Here is an 18,617-nt window from a genome sequence, read left to right as displayed (position 1 = left end):
ATGTTAAACATACTGTCCCCGTGGGAGAGCTGAGGAGTTAAGAGCCAGACCCAGAGTGGGCCCAGTGATTCCAGTTCATCACCTTTAGCTGCCTGTAAAACCAGGAGGGCCGTGCGTCAATTCTCTCTGCCTGGTGTGTTTTCTGCATTTAAAAACTGTTTACATTACAAATCAGCCACAGCCAGATGAATCTGCAATATAGTTTTTATTGTGCCTTTCATCAGACTTGTCTATTTGAATTTCAAGGATGATGCGATGAGCATCATGTAACAGTGCTCCCCAGGCTATTTTACAAACTCTGTGATTGCATATCAGTCAGGACACCACTTGCAATTTAAGAGCAGTATTTTATTACACATACATAGAGACATTTTACCCCAAAGGGTAGTAGGTTTAAATGTACCTTACTTTAATTCAGTCTGCGTCGCTTTTTCGGGACGCCTTGGAAGAAGGAAAAATATCCCGAATAAGTGGCTGTACCAATTATTATAAATCACATATGAGAAATCAGCCAATCACAGGAGGTTTTCAAATGTATGCTACTTAATTGAATGAAATTGTATTGGAAATCACATGAGGTGATGATTTAGAAGTCTTACCAGTAACATCTTACATAAATGAATAGCCATATTCAGGAGCAACACTTAAGGGTTAGATCTTACTCAAGTGTGCCAATGTAATGAATGTTCATATTGAAAATACCTCCTTGGGTGATCTCTATCAAGTGTATTTTTAAATATGGCAGTAAGTCAAGAAGACAAATGACTAATGCCCTCATCAAATAATATGTGATGGAGTGTTGGGATCAAGGAGGAATTAATGTTAGCCACTAACTTATGACATAACACACTATCATGACAATTAACTAAAATCTCTCACAGTCCTTTCATCATCTTTCCCCTCTTACTCAATGGGACAAAACAGAGCATCTTAGAACAGTATTGCCACCCCTATGAACTGCTCAAAATGGAAGTAAAGAAGTACTTACAAAAACTGGTGAAGACCAAAAGAGCACATCTACTGCACCAAAGGGGTCTTTGAATTATAACATTATTTCACAAATGAAAATTATAACATTAATTCACAAATGAAAGCCATCTTAATGAATGCTTTTTGAATCTTATCAATTCTGACTTGGCCAACGATAATGCCATATTTAACAATAACCCTAATCTTTAATGGCAACGCAGTAGTGGCCCAACAGTGGCAATGCTACAGGTGGTGGACAAAAAAATGGAAACACCAATGTAAAGTCACTTAATAGGGCGTTGGGCCACTATGGTATCCCGCTCTGTGGACTGTTTTTGATAAAACTGGCTGCTCGCGCCCCAGGTTGAAATTTGCAGTCAATTGATCTGCAGTTGCTCGCCCGTTTTGCCTTGCACTTTGAATTAATACACGAATATCACGATCCAGGAGTATGCGTTTCCGTCCACTGTTGCCCTTTGCTGATGATGTCTTTCCCTCGGAGTTCCATGCCGACATCACCTTAGACACCGTTGCTCGTGAAACATCAACAAGTTGAGCTGTCTTGGTCAGTGAAGCTCCTGCCAAACGCGCCCCAACAATCACCCCTCCTTCAAAGTCACTGAGGTCTCCTCGTGCAGCCTTGCTAGCCATAATTATAGGCAACCAGGCCTGTCCAGCATTTTTATACATGACCATAAGCATTCTGGGATGTTATTTGCTTAATTAACGCATGAGCCACACCTGTGTGGAAGCCCTTGCTTTCAATATACTTGGTGTCCCTCATTTACCCAGGTGTTTCCATTTTTTTTGTACACTACCTGTATATTGCTGTAGATGGAGACAGCCTGTCAAGGTGAAACAGGAAGCAAGGGGAAGGTGAGAACAGGCAGCTTCCATGGAAGGTTGGCACAGTGTGACAAAATGAATAATTTAACAGGCAGCGCCATGCATGCTGTAAACTGCCAACCATCGTAAAAAAAGACAAGGAAAGCACAGTGAGTTGGTTAAATAAAAGGGAGCATCATCTCTGAACGATACAAATCTTTCTTTATTTCTCTCCTGGTAACACTGAAAAAGAACAGACTGGCTTAACTTGTAATCTAATAAGAGTAGATATTTGATCCTATAGTCTGGGCATTGCAAAGTGTGCACAGTCCTGTGTTATGTACACCACCTGGGGTGGAACACATAACAAGGGCACAGACCTGGCCTGGGTGAACTGTGCAACACATTGTCTTCAATTGCAGCCTGTGCACAATGATTTGATAACCCATGCAGAAGCACAGTGTGTATATAGGCATGTAGGGGTTGTGGTTCTTAAATTTATTTCTTAGCTGACGCCCTTCTCCAGGGCGACTTACAATTGTTACAAGATATCACATTATTTTTACATATAATTACGTTATTTTTACACATTATTTTGCATACAATTACCCATTTATACAGTTGGGTTTTTACTGGAGCAATCTAGGTAAAGTACCTTGCTCAAGGGTACAGCAGCAGTGTCCCCCACCTGGGATTGAACCCACGACCCTCCAGAGCCCTAACCACTACTCCACACTGCTGCCCTACAATCAGACCTAAGGTACAGTAGGGTAAATGTAGACGTGTAAATGCAGAAATGTGATAGTAAATGTATGTACATTTGCCCCCAGTGAAATAGTGAAATGAGGTCTGGAAAAAATCAGGGTCATACATTTTAGAGAGGCAGTATTAGAATGTGCATTGTTCAGATCATTAAAATAAACCACTTTACTGGAAAATGTGTTAACAGTGTAAATTTGTCATGCTTTACACTTGAAGTTCCCTGTTGAACTACTATCCTGGGGACCCACTTTTAAAATGCCTTTTTTTGTTCTTATTTATTTTGGCTAATGGCACTATTTCATGTTATTCTAAAAAATGCTGGGATAAACGATTCTCTACATGTCTGCAGCACCAGATGAGAGTCTAACACACTTTGAATTCCTCAAGCTCTAGCTTGACCCCTTATGGAGTGAAGAATGAACAAGGCTGTAGAAAAGGCACAGTAAGTTCACAGCATACTGTAAATCACATGCCTTATCTAGCTTTATCATGCCTATTAATCATGTCTAATTTATACCTTTGTTATTCACTTTTTTAAAGCAGCTGTACTGTACAGTTCTGTTACAATTACCTTCACAATAGCAGAAGGATGAAATATTAGAAGCAGGTCTACTGTTACAGAAGAGGAAGGCAAATAAAAGTCTTCATTTACAGTGTGGTTTAATAGCTTACAAGCATGTGTTGACACAGAGACTGGTGACTTTGAACAATGTCTTTGAAAACAGCATTTTTATTTTATAGAACTATAGACAAGTTATAGTGATTCTCTTTTATATTTGTTATGCTATGTATTATAATTGGTCAGCATCTCAAATTCATTTTTAATATGTTGATCAGACAGTTCAGCAAACTTGTTTACAGAATGTATTAAGTACACTTGAGAAAACCTGAAGCAGGTTAAACAACAATTTTATGAAGTCCAAAAAAACAGAAAGGGTTCCAGGAATGGTGACTGCAAAGGTCTTCTTTTTTGACAACATTTAGCTAACTTGCTAAGCCTCCCACCTGCCCACTCAAAGTATACATGATGTTATGTTGCTTCTTTCTCAATGTATTCTTGGAAGTTGGAAAACCTAGTAGTTGCTGAAACCCTTGTACAAATTCACTGTGGAACACAATGGTAGAAGCACAGCAAAAAGTGTAGCTTTTTTATTGATATTTATGTCATTTTTTATGTATTATTTAAAGTATTATTTTGGGATTACACAAATAAAACACCCACACAGGGATGTGTGTTTTTTTTAGAATGGTTTGCTAATAACTTTTGGTTGTGACATATGAAGGAACAGCAGCATTACAGCAAAACTGTTTCCAAGTAGACCTGTAGCTGGAAGTCATAGATAGATCATTTGAAACAAGCCTGTTGTTTTTTTTTTTTTTTACATGTGTGTGGTCTCTGTTATTCACTAATACATTTGAAGAGTTGATACTCTTTATTATATTAACTATAATATACAAACACTAGCTTTCAAGTCTCTTCTTCACAGGCACAGTAAGTGGAAGCAGGAGTTAAACTTCCACTTACAACAGATGAAGTCTTGAAAGCTAGTGTTTGTGTATCATAACTGCATCAACTCTTCAAATTCACTATTATCATTACCTTGATTACCACCTTAAACACATCTGTTTCAAAAAATGTATTTGGGATTAAAAGTAACATATTATATTAAAAACTACATTACAAATGTATATATTTAGAACACTGTAATCATAGAACTATGTACTGTATGTTCAATTTGGCGCTCAGTTTACATTTTTGTCGATGCAATGGCATTTTATTATAATTATTATTTGTTTATTTAGCAAACGCCTTTATCCAAGGCGAATTACAGAGACTAGGGTGTGTGAACTATGCATCAGCTGCAGAGTCACTTACAATTACGTCTCTTGTCACTTACAATTACGTGACTTGTTCAGGGTCACACAATGAGTCAGTGGCTGAGGTGGGATTTGAACCGGGGACTTCCTAGTTACAAGCCCCTTTTCTTTAACCAATGGACCACACCGCCTCCTGTTATATAACTGCCTGGATTTACTGCTTGCAAAAGTACCTAACTGAGGTAAAGCTTTTCCCAAAAAACCTTAACCCTTATTGAACATTCCTCATTTAACTGAGATTACAAGAGAAAGAATTTAGAAACCCATTGTCAACATATTTTTTCTGATATGTTGTTATTATAATTGAAGTGCCATGTAGCTATATCCCATTTCAAATGACCTTTTGAAATATAACCTCATCGATGTAATCGGCTATGGTGAAGAGGACTGAAGCCTGAAACCAAACACCTCCTTTTACCAGGAGACCCTAAGTAGCAGATGTTCCCAAAGCTACTGTCCTGATCCCAGGAGGACAGGGTTCAGCTTGGCCTGTTTCCACCTTGCCAGTGCAGGTTCATCATTGTTCTATAATCCACTTGTTTGTTTTCTAGTTACAGAATGGATTACCTTGTTCCAGGAAGTGCTAAAACTGTTGCAGTAATCCACCCAATACAGTTAATGGGCAGCTCTATTTATCTGTCATGCAATAGTAGATTAAATGGAATGACACAGCAACACTCCTCCTGAGAGAGGTATTTTCCTGTGAACATCTTTCAATGCATCTCTGTCATAATGAATTTATCACCCTAATGTTTTGGGTTTTTTTTCCTCCATATTGACTTCATTTTCCAGTAAGGGCTTCCAACATGACCTCCTGACTTGCTCTAAGTCCTACAAGGTGTGTGTTAGACATGAATGCTACCCAGGTTGTCTGCTTGCAGTCCTTCATCTCTCTGCCCTTGCTGCACTTAAGTCAGGCTATGTTTCAGATTGTCAGAAACAGCAACTGTATTGAATGTTAGCACATGAAGCAGCAGAGCCTGCTCCTTTATCAGAAACCTGTAACAGTCGTCTCAAAATAAATACATCAGTCTAAATGGTGAGTTCTATATTACAGTACATTATATTACAGTACATATAGTTATAATACACTCTCTGTCATCTACTATTCTATATGCAACATGAAATGGTTACCATGGGAACATAAAGAACCGAGATGGGGAGGCATATTATCATTTAGTTGTGTATAGGTTCAAAGTTGAAGTATAGTGCATTGAAGGCTGTACAACATTGAAATATTTCTCCCATTTCAATTTTAACACAATCACCCAAGATGATTATTTCCAGAAGCATTTTCTGGAGTAGTTAGCAAGCAATTACTCATCTTAGGAGGAACAGCAATGGAGCATTATACAGAATACTATGACATTAAACAGGAAACTAAATGAAGATGATAAAAATAGCCTTTTAAAATAACATGTTACCAAAGCTGCAACAAATAATGAAGTATGAAGTAATCTTGGGAGAGGATCATCAGAAAACATGGATCTATAATGTTGTTTTTTTCATAATGGATGTGTTATTTGTGTTTGGTACTTTAATATTTATGTAGGACAGAGAGTGTATGTACCTTTACCAGTTAGACCCGATGTTCATTTATCTCTCCAGAGGCACACTATGGCATATTAATATTATAATATTCGGTATAGTATAATAATATAATAACAAAATACAGAATATAATAATATTCTGTACAGTATATAATTAGGCAACTTGGGTACATTGTTAGGCATGACGAGCCTCTGTAAATGGGGTGTCCCTGACATGACTGATCAACACATAACTACTACCCTGTGGACCCAGAGCACTTTAAAATACCCACTACTCTTCTGCTACACGCAGCCACTCACTGGACCATCATGTAGTTTCATGTCAAGTCAGCACCAGTTGTATGGTGGTGCTCTTGCTTGCTGGGCTGGCTACTCTGAGTTTTTTGTGAGTGTGAGGAGCTCGGACATAAAAGATATGTGAAGTGAGTAACAAAATAAGAGTGACAGAATACAGGATTGTTTCGGATTGAAGTAATCATCTACCAGGAACTTATTGCAAAACTAGAAACATTCTTCTGCCAAATATAAACCACTTAACTGCTACACGATATGGCATAATAAGTCATTAACATCACTAGAAATGAGTGGAGGGCAATGTAATTTCCATAATGTATTAATAGACACTTCCTTCTAGATAACATGGGTGTGGGTAAGCTGTGCCGTATTAGTTTAAACACTTGAATGAATGCCAGTGAAGATGAATAGTTTCTATTGAAATTACAGTTTCTTCCTGATTCAAGCTTATACTATTTTATCAGCTGCTATTTTCATTTTTAACAATATCAGCAACATGCATTGCTGCTACAGCTGCAAATTCAAAATTGGATAACTGGATAAGTGGTAAGACCTATTGTAGAATTCATTAGGCAAGTTAGTATCATGGTAAAGTATAATAAAATGGCTTATTTACATTATGTGGAAAAACATCTTGTCTTCTCAAGATGTTAGGAAGATGTACAGACAGAGAGCTCATGTCTCCAGATATATGCAGAACTGTAAGTGTGATTCCCATGGGCATGGACAGACAGACACCCATGTATATCCCCAGTCCAATTCTCACATACAACACACATGACTTTCTTGTCATGTCAATAGACTTTCCTCCCTTGTTTGAAGTCCCTCTCATTTGCACGCACCTCTACTCTGAAAAGTTTATCTTGGGTGTTTAATGTAAGTGGGTCAATAAATCACCACTAGGGGAAAATCCCAGCTGGATTAACACTGAGTTAAAGATCAGGGGTATTTACATACGACTCCTGGGTGTGTTTTGTCTCATTCGCTATTGCTTTTTCTGCTTTGATCATTATGTATTTATCAGACTTACTAACTAATGTTTGAGAAAAGGCTAAAAAAAACGGAATTTCTGAACTGAGGTTTAACCTAGGGAATAGAGGAATCTTTATTTGACTTTAATGCCCTTTTTGAAGTTTTAAAGAAAGACCACATAACTTCTATGTTTAGACTAACAGGCCAGCATTAGTGTTGCCAGAGGCCCAAGTATCATCATTACATAACCACATAATACAACCCATATTACCAGTAAAGCAATAAAAATGTTAGGTTACTTACCGTAATCCTGCTTCCCTAAAAGAGAAGATGACCACCTATTGCCTGCCTATTGGTAGGTATTTTCTGAGTTCTCTACCAGAGCTGTCGATAGGCCCCTTCCTGGGATGACGCCCTCGGTACTGCTTACCGAGCGGTTAAAGCCATCATTCCAGGAAAGCCATTTCTCTTTTTGCATCAAAGCCGTGAGGTTGACCGATGCGACCTCACTAGTTGGTGGTCATCTTCTCTTTCAGGGAACCAGGGTTACGGTAAGTAACTTAACGTTCCCTTTCAATTTAAAGAATACCAACAAAACATATGGGAAATGTATACCAGAGCCGTCGCGAGGGAGAAGGAACAGCAGCTTACGAGGGACGCATCAGAACCCGCTTAACCCTAGGTTAGTGGTGCGAGGACTCTTGTGACTATTGCGACAGACTCTGGGCTGAAAAGCCGAGCAGATGTCAGAGAAGTCCTTATTCCCTATGGCCTCGGTGGCATGTTGGACCCCTAGGCACCTCATGCAGAGAGAGTGCCCATCATTGTGCAGTATGTTTGCCTTGCAGGATGTGCAACCACAGAAGGCTCGTCATGGTGGATACCGGTGTGAACTGAGAGCCTTGTGCACGCAGTGCACCGAGCGCCATATGCATCGAGTTATTAAACACACCGAGTGCACCAAGCACTGTGTGCACCAATTGCACTGAGCGTGGCGTACACCAAGCGTCGCTTGCACAGAGTAGCGCGTGCACCGGTAAATGTGCGCACAGAGCACCGCTATGCACGCCGAGTACACAGAGCACCGCACGCAACGAGTGCACCAAGCACCACGTGCACCAAGTATTGTATGCACTGGGGCGCTATGCGTACTGAGGGTACTGAATACCGTGCGCACCAAGTGCACCGAGCACCACGCAATGCGTGCACTAAGCACAGTGTGCACCGAGCATTGAGAACCATGTGCATCAGGTTGCTGAGAAAAGATAGAAAGAAAAAGGCTGGATCAGGAGTCACTGATTCCATGAAAGCACCAAGCCAGCTTCCAGCCTGAAGGCAAGGGAACTGCAGTAGACTCAAAGCTCTTTTTCAAAATACGCTCAGATACCATCACAGAGGGTCTTACCTTATCATCTTGTGAGGCAAAAAGAGAAATGGCTTTCGTGGAATGATGGCATTAACCCCTCAGTAGGCGGGACCGAGGGCGTCATCCTAGGAAGGGCCTATCGACAGCTCTGGTACAGAGAGCTCAGAAAATACCTACCAATAGGCAGGCATATCCCATACGTAATGTTTTGGTGGTCGTATTCAAATTGAAAGGGAACTCGGATTTCCATAAATGCATAAAACACTTATCTCATAAGCATGTTAGTGCTTTTCTTTTGTTTTCTATTTTTAAATTTAAATGGTAGATTAAACTAATCAGTCAGGTGTTATGCAACAGTTAACCATAAATCAAAATTACAAACACCAACAGATTCTTTTTTTTTTTTTTAAAGAATTAATACTTTAGTTTCTTAATAAACAAACCTCTAAGATTTCTAAGTTCTAGTTTTCTTTCTTTTGGGGGGGGGGAGGAGGTTGATTGATCGATCATAGTGTTAGTATGATGTCACAGAATCAACAGGTGCTGGGTGTAGCCGAAATGTTAAATCTGCAACAAAACTGCTAATGTGAATGTCCTACACATTAGATATAAAGTTGCTTTAATAGGTACACATGTAAATGCTGTTCAAATTATATAAATCATGTAATTGTAACAGTAGCAACGTGTGTGTATCATGAACAATTAAAAAGCAAGAAAGAAAAAGTATTGTCCACAATAGTCTATAACAAGATAATTGGCTTGCTGCAAGAACCTTGTAATAATAAAAGTTTATTTCTCAAAAATAATAATTCCAGTCCTCTTGATATGATTTTCAACAGAAACAGTTTAATTCTGAGACAAAAAAGGTAAAATACCAATGATATACAGTTTGTTATGTTGTCTGTGATAAATGCTGGTTCCAGACCCAGTTGTCTGTTTGTGAGAACCGGTCTTTCGTTGGGTTTGATAAACCCTATGTTAAACAACACTTGGAAAACAAAAGGGTTCTTTGAACTACAAAGGGAACAGATCTTGTCCTGCTATCCTAGTCCCTGTATACAAAGCTACTCAGGGAGAGGGCATTTAATGATTATGTTTTTATATGAAACTAAATCTACAACATCCACATTCTGACACAAGGAAGTTGACTAGCTGGAAAAAAAACAAAAAAAAAAACACTTTTGTCCAGAAGTTATATATTAATAACTCATATGTTTAGTGTAATGCAGATATTCATGTGCTGAATGCAAATTCAGGTGTTGTCTTTTTATAATCAAATAAAACGCTGGTAAATAGTAAAAGGTTGTCAGTAAAATGGCATTGTGTTACATTGCCTCGGTAAGCTTCTGAGTAAATGATGAGATGCATTCAGAGGAAGGACACCCACCCAGTGAAGGTATGCAGGACTCTCCATTACACTTCCTTTACAGTATTTCCTCAAACACCCTTCTAGTGTGATATACGTGCTGCCCTCCTACAATCTCTGCCTGATTTAAAAATCCCCTTTCTATAGCCTTGCCATTTCCTGAACTGACAGAGATTGTTGCACGCTGACTTTCCTCATCATGCACATTTTTTCTTAAGTAAAGAGTCTGTGTGGAAAAAAAAAATCCCCAGAGACATTTCCCTTACCCCCCCTTTCTCTCATTTTCACCTCTTCATTACACTTGTATTTATTTGTCATCCTTCCTTTTCTTTCATTTTGCTTCATCAATGTGTTATTTATTTACTTATTTTAGTTTTTGTTTCCTTTAAACTTTATGCACTTCACAAACTAGACGCCCCTCTTAGATAATTTGTACACTTAGTCTGGGGAGGGCTTGTTTAAACTTCTCTTTTAAAAGCCACCAAGATGTAATGACTGAAATTATTTAATTTACAAAGTGAACCTAAGCAACAAGGAGAACACAAGATTAACGCTCTCTTTTATATCATGTTATGGGGGGGGGTCTATTTTAAAAATGTAAATCTAGATTTTTCACGACTTTGTCACACTGTATTTGTAATGTTAATACTATAAGTAAATCCCAGCTGGGTTAACACTGAGATAAAGAGCAGGGGTATTTACATATGCCACTCTTTAGAACATTGAAATAGACTCCTGGGTGTGTTTTGTCTAATTCTCTATTGCTTTTTCTGCTTTGATCATTATTCATCAGGCTTACGAACTAACATAGGTTAGTCAAAATGGTGTACCTACTGACACAGCATTAATTCCAACAAACTTCTCACTAATTAGGTAGCTACATATAAATGGCTGTATTTTGAAACAATCATTAATCCCTTTTGGGATTAAAACTGATGAGGGGGTCCAACTTGAGAACTGGCATTGACATCTGACAAAGGAGCTGGATGGTGTGCTGGTCCTGCATACAATTCAGAATCATAGGATATGCCACTAGACCACAGTAAGAAAAAAAATTAACTCCACTTCTTTGGTTTCATAGGTTTAATTGTGTTTTTTTTGTTCAACTTTCCATGGAGTGGTTCAAGCAGTTCCCACAGTTTGATAACACGGTTGGTATTGCCTTGTGGTATTTTAGATTTGTCAGTGAAGTGGAGGTTTTGCTTGATGTTCTCCCACCGATTAAATGACATAACATCAGCTACATAGAGTATATAGTATTTTAAGCTCCCGTGCTTCCTTGACCCAGGCATACCAATGAAGGACATGTAGAAAATAGCACCTAAGAACTTTCATACATTGTTTACAACATACATTGTGTACCACAAATACAAATGCTAACTTTCTTATTTTGGCATTGAGGTGCACGAAACAGGGTTTAAAATGTACTGGCAGGTTGGGTATGGTCATCTAAATTGTCAGTTTCCTTGTGATACCTGAGTAACTCTAAAATGTATTTTAAGCAGAAACTGGTTGAACAATTGCTCATTTCCTTGTGTAGCTAGAATGAGTCATGCTAATTGGACAATACCACTGTAGTCGCTGGGGGAAGGTAATATGTATTCTTTGATTTGTATTTTGAAATCTTGGAATTTTAAAAGTTCACCCATACACATGGTAGGGTCAGGAGGTGGGGTTACCTGCGCAGGTATATATTGGGCTCATTAGCTTCTCTGGAGATAGACTAGGGATAACTTTAAGCCTTGTGTAAGCCTGCTTAAAAGAAGTGTTGAAGCCTGCATTACCCTGATTTTCATAATTTATTTTGTTTCCTAGTTTTTACCTGTATATAGCTGAAGTTCTTGAGTCCTGAATTCTCCTGCCTGTTGCAGCTGTACCTCCAATTCAACATGACGATGACCCCCTCGCTGGCTGAAATGGCTGAGACCTACTGGAAGCATGGCTTCCTAACTGGAGTGCCAGTGCTAGACCCCGAAGAGCTGGAGAGAGCTACAGAGGGCTTCAGTAGACTGGAGAGGGAGTTTGGTGAGTATATGCCTAGGAGGTGAGGAGACGTTTAGAGAGTATAAAAACTAAAAGAAACAATTCAATTCAATGAGAAACTTGTGACTAGAAGTCATTTTCAATGTCTTCAAATGTTGGAACTGTTTTGGATTCATATAATGTGATTTTGTAGTATGGACTCCCCCACCAACTGATAAAGTGTGGTTGGTCTTTTAATGGTCGCATTAGGAGGCGTGTGCGTGTGTTAATTATCCACATCATGGGAAATGATAGGGGGTGCTCTACTAATCAGAGTATCTGTACTATAACTGCTACTACTGGGCAAACAAGTACAAAGAAGAAGCTTCCAATATGAATTGCTTTTTAACATTCATACTGGATGGTGTTTGCAATCATTAGGAGTGGTTCTGGGTTCAGCTGAGTTATTGAAATGTTTTTTATAAATCTGCCTTTACCTGGCTTTTAACTGCTTCCAGCTTGTTCACAGAATCCCAAGTGCCCCAACTGCATATTCCATTCAAATCATGTGACATAGTGACCTTTCAGCTCTATCTGCCACAGAGAGTACAGGAGGTGAGGTCAGTGGAGTTGAAAGGTCACATTGTCACATGAGGAAGGAAGGCTGTTCAGTGCAGGATTCTGCAGACAAGCTCAAAGCATATTCAATGTCTAGTAAAGGCGGATTTAAACTCAATATTGAAACAACAGAACCCACTCACTCTAAATGATTGTGATTGCCATACAATACTAATGGAAATGTAAAAATGCAATACAATTGTAATACAATACAATAACAGCTGCTTATGATATACACTTTATAACCCTACCAAAGTGTTTTCTATTAGATTATTTCAATAATGTAATGTTGTTTAGTTGTACTATTTGAATAGATGTAAAATCTTTCACCATGGCTTGTATGAATGCACTGCTGAGTGCCTGTCCTCACCTCTATTACTCTCTCCACTGTAGGGCTGGAGTATGCCCAGTACAGTCTCCATAATGTGCACTTGAAGTACCACTGGGTGATGTCTCTGGCCATCCATCCCAAGGTGCTGGAGCCAATCAAGGGGATCCTGGGACCCAACGTCATCCTCCTTGATTCACGCTTCATCTGCAAATACCCGATCAAACAGAAGAGCCACGAAGCTGCCTGTGAAAGTCAGAAGCCTGTGCTTCCTTATGTTGCCTGGCACCAGGACATCAGGTCAGTAATGTAGGACCACAATGCCTCATTTTAAACACATACATACTGTACAAAGCTGTTTTTTAGCCAGACATTTTGAAGACAACATGGAATGAAATGTATTCATTGCGGTAATAACGGGCCTAAAAGATTTTTTTTCACAAACACCAGGGGGCGATATTGTGCATGATGTACAGGGTGCGTATGTGACCACACTGTCCCTGTCAAATATAAACTTCTTTCCACATTCCCTTTAAAAGTTTTGAGGTTTCTTTATAGCAATCCTGTTTATTGCACCTTTGATTAAATGTCTTCATAAAACACTGACATAATGCAGTTGCTGTGTTGTTTATTGAATCAAACTTGGTTACTGAAAAGTCCATGCACAAAGCTTATAGCTCCTGTATTTTTTTTTATTACAATCCAGCTGGATGTTTTCTAGTATTAGAAAAAAAACAAATATTTTTTTAAAGGTAAAACAAGAAAATAAGATGGTGTTTATTTGGTACAAACTCAGTGACTGCACTAATTACACAAGCACCTCAAGGGGGCTTGTTAATGCAATGATGCTGGGGGGTCTTGTAGTTGTGGAGATGATGCTTAAATCATCACTGACCCCGAGTGTGATTTTGAATGGCAGGTACTGGGGTTTTGAGGGGGGTTCAGTGGCTTCTGTGTGGCTGGCCCTGGACGACGTAGACCGAGAGAATGGAGTCCTGCAGGTCATCCCAGGTACTGCGACTCACACCTTTTCTTCTTGCATTTATTGTATATTGCTACTTATGGTGCTACTTATGGTGCTCATATGTATTTATCTCCTTATAGCTGCTGCCAGGGTCTGATTAACAAATTAAAATAAACATATTTTTCATCAACATTTTTAATGGCATGTTTTTAAATGTTATGACTGAATACAAAAACTTGTGTTCAGATTAAAGCAATTTCAATGTCTTTAAATTAAACTTAATTCCATTATATCTTTTAGGAAGTCACCATCAAGGTCTCCTCCCCCACATCACCTCACCCAACCCAGGGAACATGCTGACAGCCAATCAGGAGATCCCAGATCACCTCCTCAACACGAGTGAGGCTGTGGAGTGCCCTCTACAGGCTGGACAAATGTCTGTAAGTAACCTCTATGTACATTATAACACCTGAGAAGTGGGCTGACTCGGTGAAATTGAACTTCAAGAGTGTTATTGTGCTTTTGAATATTTGAGTTTTTGTATATATTTAGGCATGTGGTATCAAAAGAAAGCTTAACATCTCAGGAACAATAAATGTCCACATGTATGCTGACAATTGTGGCCTTCACTTTCAAATAGGGCTATCACAACCAAAATAGGACAGCCTTCAGAAACTCCAAAGTGTTCTATGTTCTAACAGGAGATCATACAGTAAATATTGTCCCAAACTCCACCAATCATGATTATTGAACTAAACAGTTAAATTCACACGAAAACTGCAAGAACCAGTTGTCATCAGAGTCATGGCTCCTGTCAGCACAAGAGGGCACTCTGCTCACTCTAATACCCTATATCCCAGGTCCACGATGGTCTGACAGTCCATGCCAGTGAGCCCAACCTGTCCACTCGGAGGCGCTGTGGGTTCGTTATTCGCTATGTGCCAACCTCTGCCTATCCTGTTCAGGTAAGCACTTCACTTTTGAGAGAGGAGAGACGGTTGGACCTGAGCTTGCCAAAGAGGAGCTTAACAATTTGGGAGACACTCATATATCTTCAAAATGAGACATACCCCACTGATAATTTTTGTAAAACACATTAAAGCTTCATATACTGACAGGCTGGATTACTATCTGCTCATGAGGAAGTACAATACTGTGCAGTGTTAGCAGTCCACAGGCCAAATTAGCTTAGACTAATATTTTTGAAAAAACTAAAAATTACAACCTTGCACGCTCACGTCTGTGCTGAACACCTTAGGTCCTGCATGGGCTTCAAGAACAGACTTGGGTTTTATAATGTGGACTAATGAAAGGGTAAAAGGGTGAGACCATCACATTAACACAGGATTCAAACCCATATGTAAAGGGCAATGCATTATCACACTACATTCACAATCTTTTTAAAAGTAGTTTGAAAACCTTTCTTTTTTTTTCTTTCTTACAGGACCCAGATCGTCCTCGCACCTTTAATGCTACAGTCCTAGTCTCTGGTGTTGATGAGTACCATCACTTTCCAAACAATGCCCCCAATCTTCAGTGAGGTGCAATGCAGACCATGGGGCCTATTTTAGTGATCTAAACTGTGGTGGATCTAAATAGCTCTATACTTTTATTCATTGACCCTATTATTAAGATTAAAAAAGCAATAATGTTGTAAATGTTATCATTCTATTGGTGATGTAACTAATTGATACGCTGCTACTCTATTTAAGTGACTTCAGTGATGGTCTATAACTGAACCTTTATCTAACTCTTTTTAAAAATGTTTTTATTAAACCATTTATGGAGTATTTAAATAGTTTGAATCATATGTTCATTTTATTGCTCAAAATCATGTTAGTTCCTTAATATACCTGGGAGAGAACATGTGATGCCTCTCAGAGAGGTGGGAACATAAACAAAAAATAGTTTAAAGAGAGGGATACTGGATTTATAAATTAGATACACTAAAGCCGAAATGTCTAGATGATTAACTTTATTTAAAGTATTTTTGTACACATTTATCTGTTTTTAAATATTATAGCGATGTTACTATTTTCATAAATAACCGCAAAATGTATAATTGAAAACTATACTACTGTATGTCCTAACTATGTGATGTGGATTGAACCAATGAATTGATTCTCTCCATTGCTTATAAGCTTTTAATCATTAAAACGATGTTTCGACTTAAAATAAAATGTGAATTGTGTAATTTAAAATAGTACTTTGTATTCATTGTGATATGAATTGACTAACAGAAAGTTAATTGAACCCTTTGCAGTCCAATTATTTTTACCCTGTCAGGCTGGTCAGGTCTTATTTAATTTTGGGGAACAAAATAACACTTTAGACCATGTGCTGTTCAAATTGAATTAAAGTGACTTTATTTACATAAACATGTTTCAAATCACTGTCAAAGTAATACTCTGAGGAAAGAACATTATACCAATTTTTTCAACCAAAAACAAGTTTTTATTCATTTTTTACTATTTATATGAGGGGATGTGGCAAAGTGGTAATTAGTGTGCAGGTGTAGAGCAGGTGCAGTACAGGTGCAGGTGCAGTACAGGTGCAGGTGCAGTAATCCAACAATGAAATAAAACAATAAGAGGGCTGGCAATACACAGCAATGTGTATTGCACAGGGAATAATTATGGGTTGCAGTCCCGTAAATAATAAACACAAACACGGTCACAAAGTGAGTGCTGTAGTGCTCGTGGTGAAGTACAAGTTATCTGTGATACAAAGTGCAGTGTTGTCCAGGTTTTGTGCTGGCCTTAAGCGACAGCTCCGGATCTTGTTAGCCGTCTAATCTAATAACAAACAAACAGTTATATTAAAGACAAGACAGACAAAACAAACAAAACAGTCGTTTCACAATTAGTCCATCCAGTTTCAGTGTAACCATAATAAGGAACAGATCACCTCACTACATCCCCTTATATACCATCAACCATGACCCCTTGGTTAACGAGTGCAACCGCTCCTCCAATCCGCGGCTGCCACATCGTTTCCCTTCCGGGTCGATGATTTAGTGTACCGTAGCTCTGCCCCCTTTCTAGATGGCCGATGTCCGCCTAACCCTGGGAATGAATTGTTGGGCCATCCAGTCCACTTTACACAGCGCCCTCACAGGTCGGGAGGGAAATCTAACACCAAGAATCATTCTATCTCTGTCACAGGGGAACATTGCAAAAAAAAACTGTAAAAAAATTATTGGTTTTGCTGAGTTAGAGTTACTTTAGCGCAATCACTCAGGTTCCAAACTTACTGTAAATCAATAAGACATCCCTAACAAAGAAAACAAGTGAAGAAAATAACCAAAAACTATTTTTTATGTATTTTATAACAAAAAACAAAAGAAAGTGCACAAATTTGAACCAACAACATTCATCTGTAAGTATCCAGTGTGTGCTACTTTTCAAAGCAGACACCTATCTGTCACAAAATGATCTGCTCATGCTGCAGCCCTGAAAAGCGCTACACAAATTGAATGCGAATACAAGAAAAATGAGAAACTAATAAAATCATGTACAACTATTATAGCAAATACCGTAACTCTGACTGGGCATAATAAGGCTGCACTTATCTCAGGTTTTGATAACACTGAAATGTTTATGTCACAAATGATGTTGAACAGTTGGGTGGACATTATTCACTGTGTTACTGCTGTTATTAGTAGTAGTCTTGTTATTACTCGCAGTTGTAGTAGTAGTGATAGTAGTATTTAATTGTTTCCTTCAAAAACCTCGCCAAGTAACACAGTTGATACAATATGTGTCCCCTTATCTAGCATCCTGCTTGGTCGTGTTTTTGGCCTTTACCACCTGCCAAATAAGATGACTGTGTTATATACTGTACTCGATCAGTACTGTCCCTATAGAGACACTCAAGGGTTGCAACCCACTAACATTGACTTTAAGAATCCCACAATGTCTGTATATAAACTGATGATAAACATCTCACAGAAACTGTCTGTCTACTCAAAGCTTATGTTTCCTCTACCAAAGACAAATATGAGCAGGCATTCAGGGAATTACATCAGATTGTTGCTGCCAGGCGCTCGGTAAACAGTGTGAGCTGGTCGCCAAGGAAACCCATGTCTGATGGAAACAATTTCAATAGAGCATATTGAAATAAGGCCCTGATATTACCTAATATTATAAATAAAAATACATGCTTTTCAGTTAGTTAGCTATCCCGTTGTCATGTGATCAACAGCAATGCATAAGCACTGTCATTGCAATGACTGTGTACTATGGGTACATTTGAGTATATGGACATCTTTATTTGCAAAACCCATTTGTATAATGGGAAAGGTTTTTGGTCAGATAAATGTCACTACAAGGGCCTGGAGAGGAGTCCCAGTCTATCAAGAGAAAAAAACTAAAAATGAGGTTCTTTATTTGTAATTATTTGTAATTTGAAGATTACTTTAATTTCAGAGTTAAAGGTAAAGAGTCTCAATGTTTGGAGTACCATATCTGATAAAGAGAGGTGTAATATTAGGATGCAAATACATAATAATGCAAGACTGCCACCTATTGAATTGGCTGATATATAGTTTGACAGAGCATAGCTGATACAGAAACCTGTTAACTAACTTCCCCACTTCAGCAGTTCAGTTCTCATGCAGTTATTATTCCAACTCAAACATCAAGGACTACACTGACATCTCCTGGCATATATTAAAATGAAAAAATATATATCGTTGCATTTTTTCTTTTTTTGGCAACTTCTAGCTAAATTGCTGAATTAAAAGTGGGGCCTCCCACCTGCCC

General features: G+C 38.6%; 1 protein-coding gene across 1 annotated transcript; it reads left to right on the top strand.

The window, feature by feature from the left end:
- Window positions 1-11,711: 11,711 nt before the first annotated feature.
- Window positions 11,712-16,034, top strand: LOC117430532 (L-threonyl-[L-threonyl-carrier protein] 4-chlorinase-like). The gene is made up of 6 exons (XM_034050633.3): window positions 11,712-12,007; window positions 12,956-13,190; window positions 13,810-13,901; window positions 14,155-14,294; window positions 14,715-14,819; window positions 15,299-16,034. The coding sequence occupies exons 1-6, from the start codon at window positions 11,872-11,874 to the stop codon at window positions 15,392-15,394; spliced, it is 804 nt and encodes a 267-aa protein (XP_033906524.3). The 5' UTR covers window positions 11,712-11,871; the 3' UTR covers window positions 15,395-16,034.
- The last annotated feature ends 2,583 nt before the right edge of the window (window positions 16,035-18,617 follow it).

This window comes from Acipenser ruthenus, chromosome 26 (assembly GCF_902713425.1).
Source record: "Acipenser ruthenus chromosome 26, fAciRut3.2 maternal haplotype, whole genome shotgun sequence".
Lineage (NCBI taxonomy): Eukaryota > Metazoa > Chordata > Actinopteri > Acipenseriformes > Acipenseridae > Acipenser > Acipenser ruthenus.
This window is presented reverse-complemented; position numbering and strand designations above follow the sequence as displayed.

Coding starts and splice junctions, on each gene's coding strand:
- LOC117430532 (XM_034050633.3), top strand. CDS start 11,872: ATGACGATGACCCCCTCGCTGGCTGAAATGGCTGAGACCTACTGGAAG. Junction 12,008..12,955: donor TAGACTGGAGAGGGAGTTTG/GTGAGTATATGC, acceptor TCTCCACTGTAG/GGCTGGAGTATGCCCAGTAC. Junction 14,820..15,298: donor CCTCTGCCTATCCTGTTCAG/GTAAGCACTTCA, acceptor TCTTTCTTACAG/GACCCAGATCGTCCTCGCAC.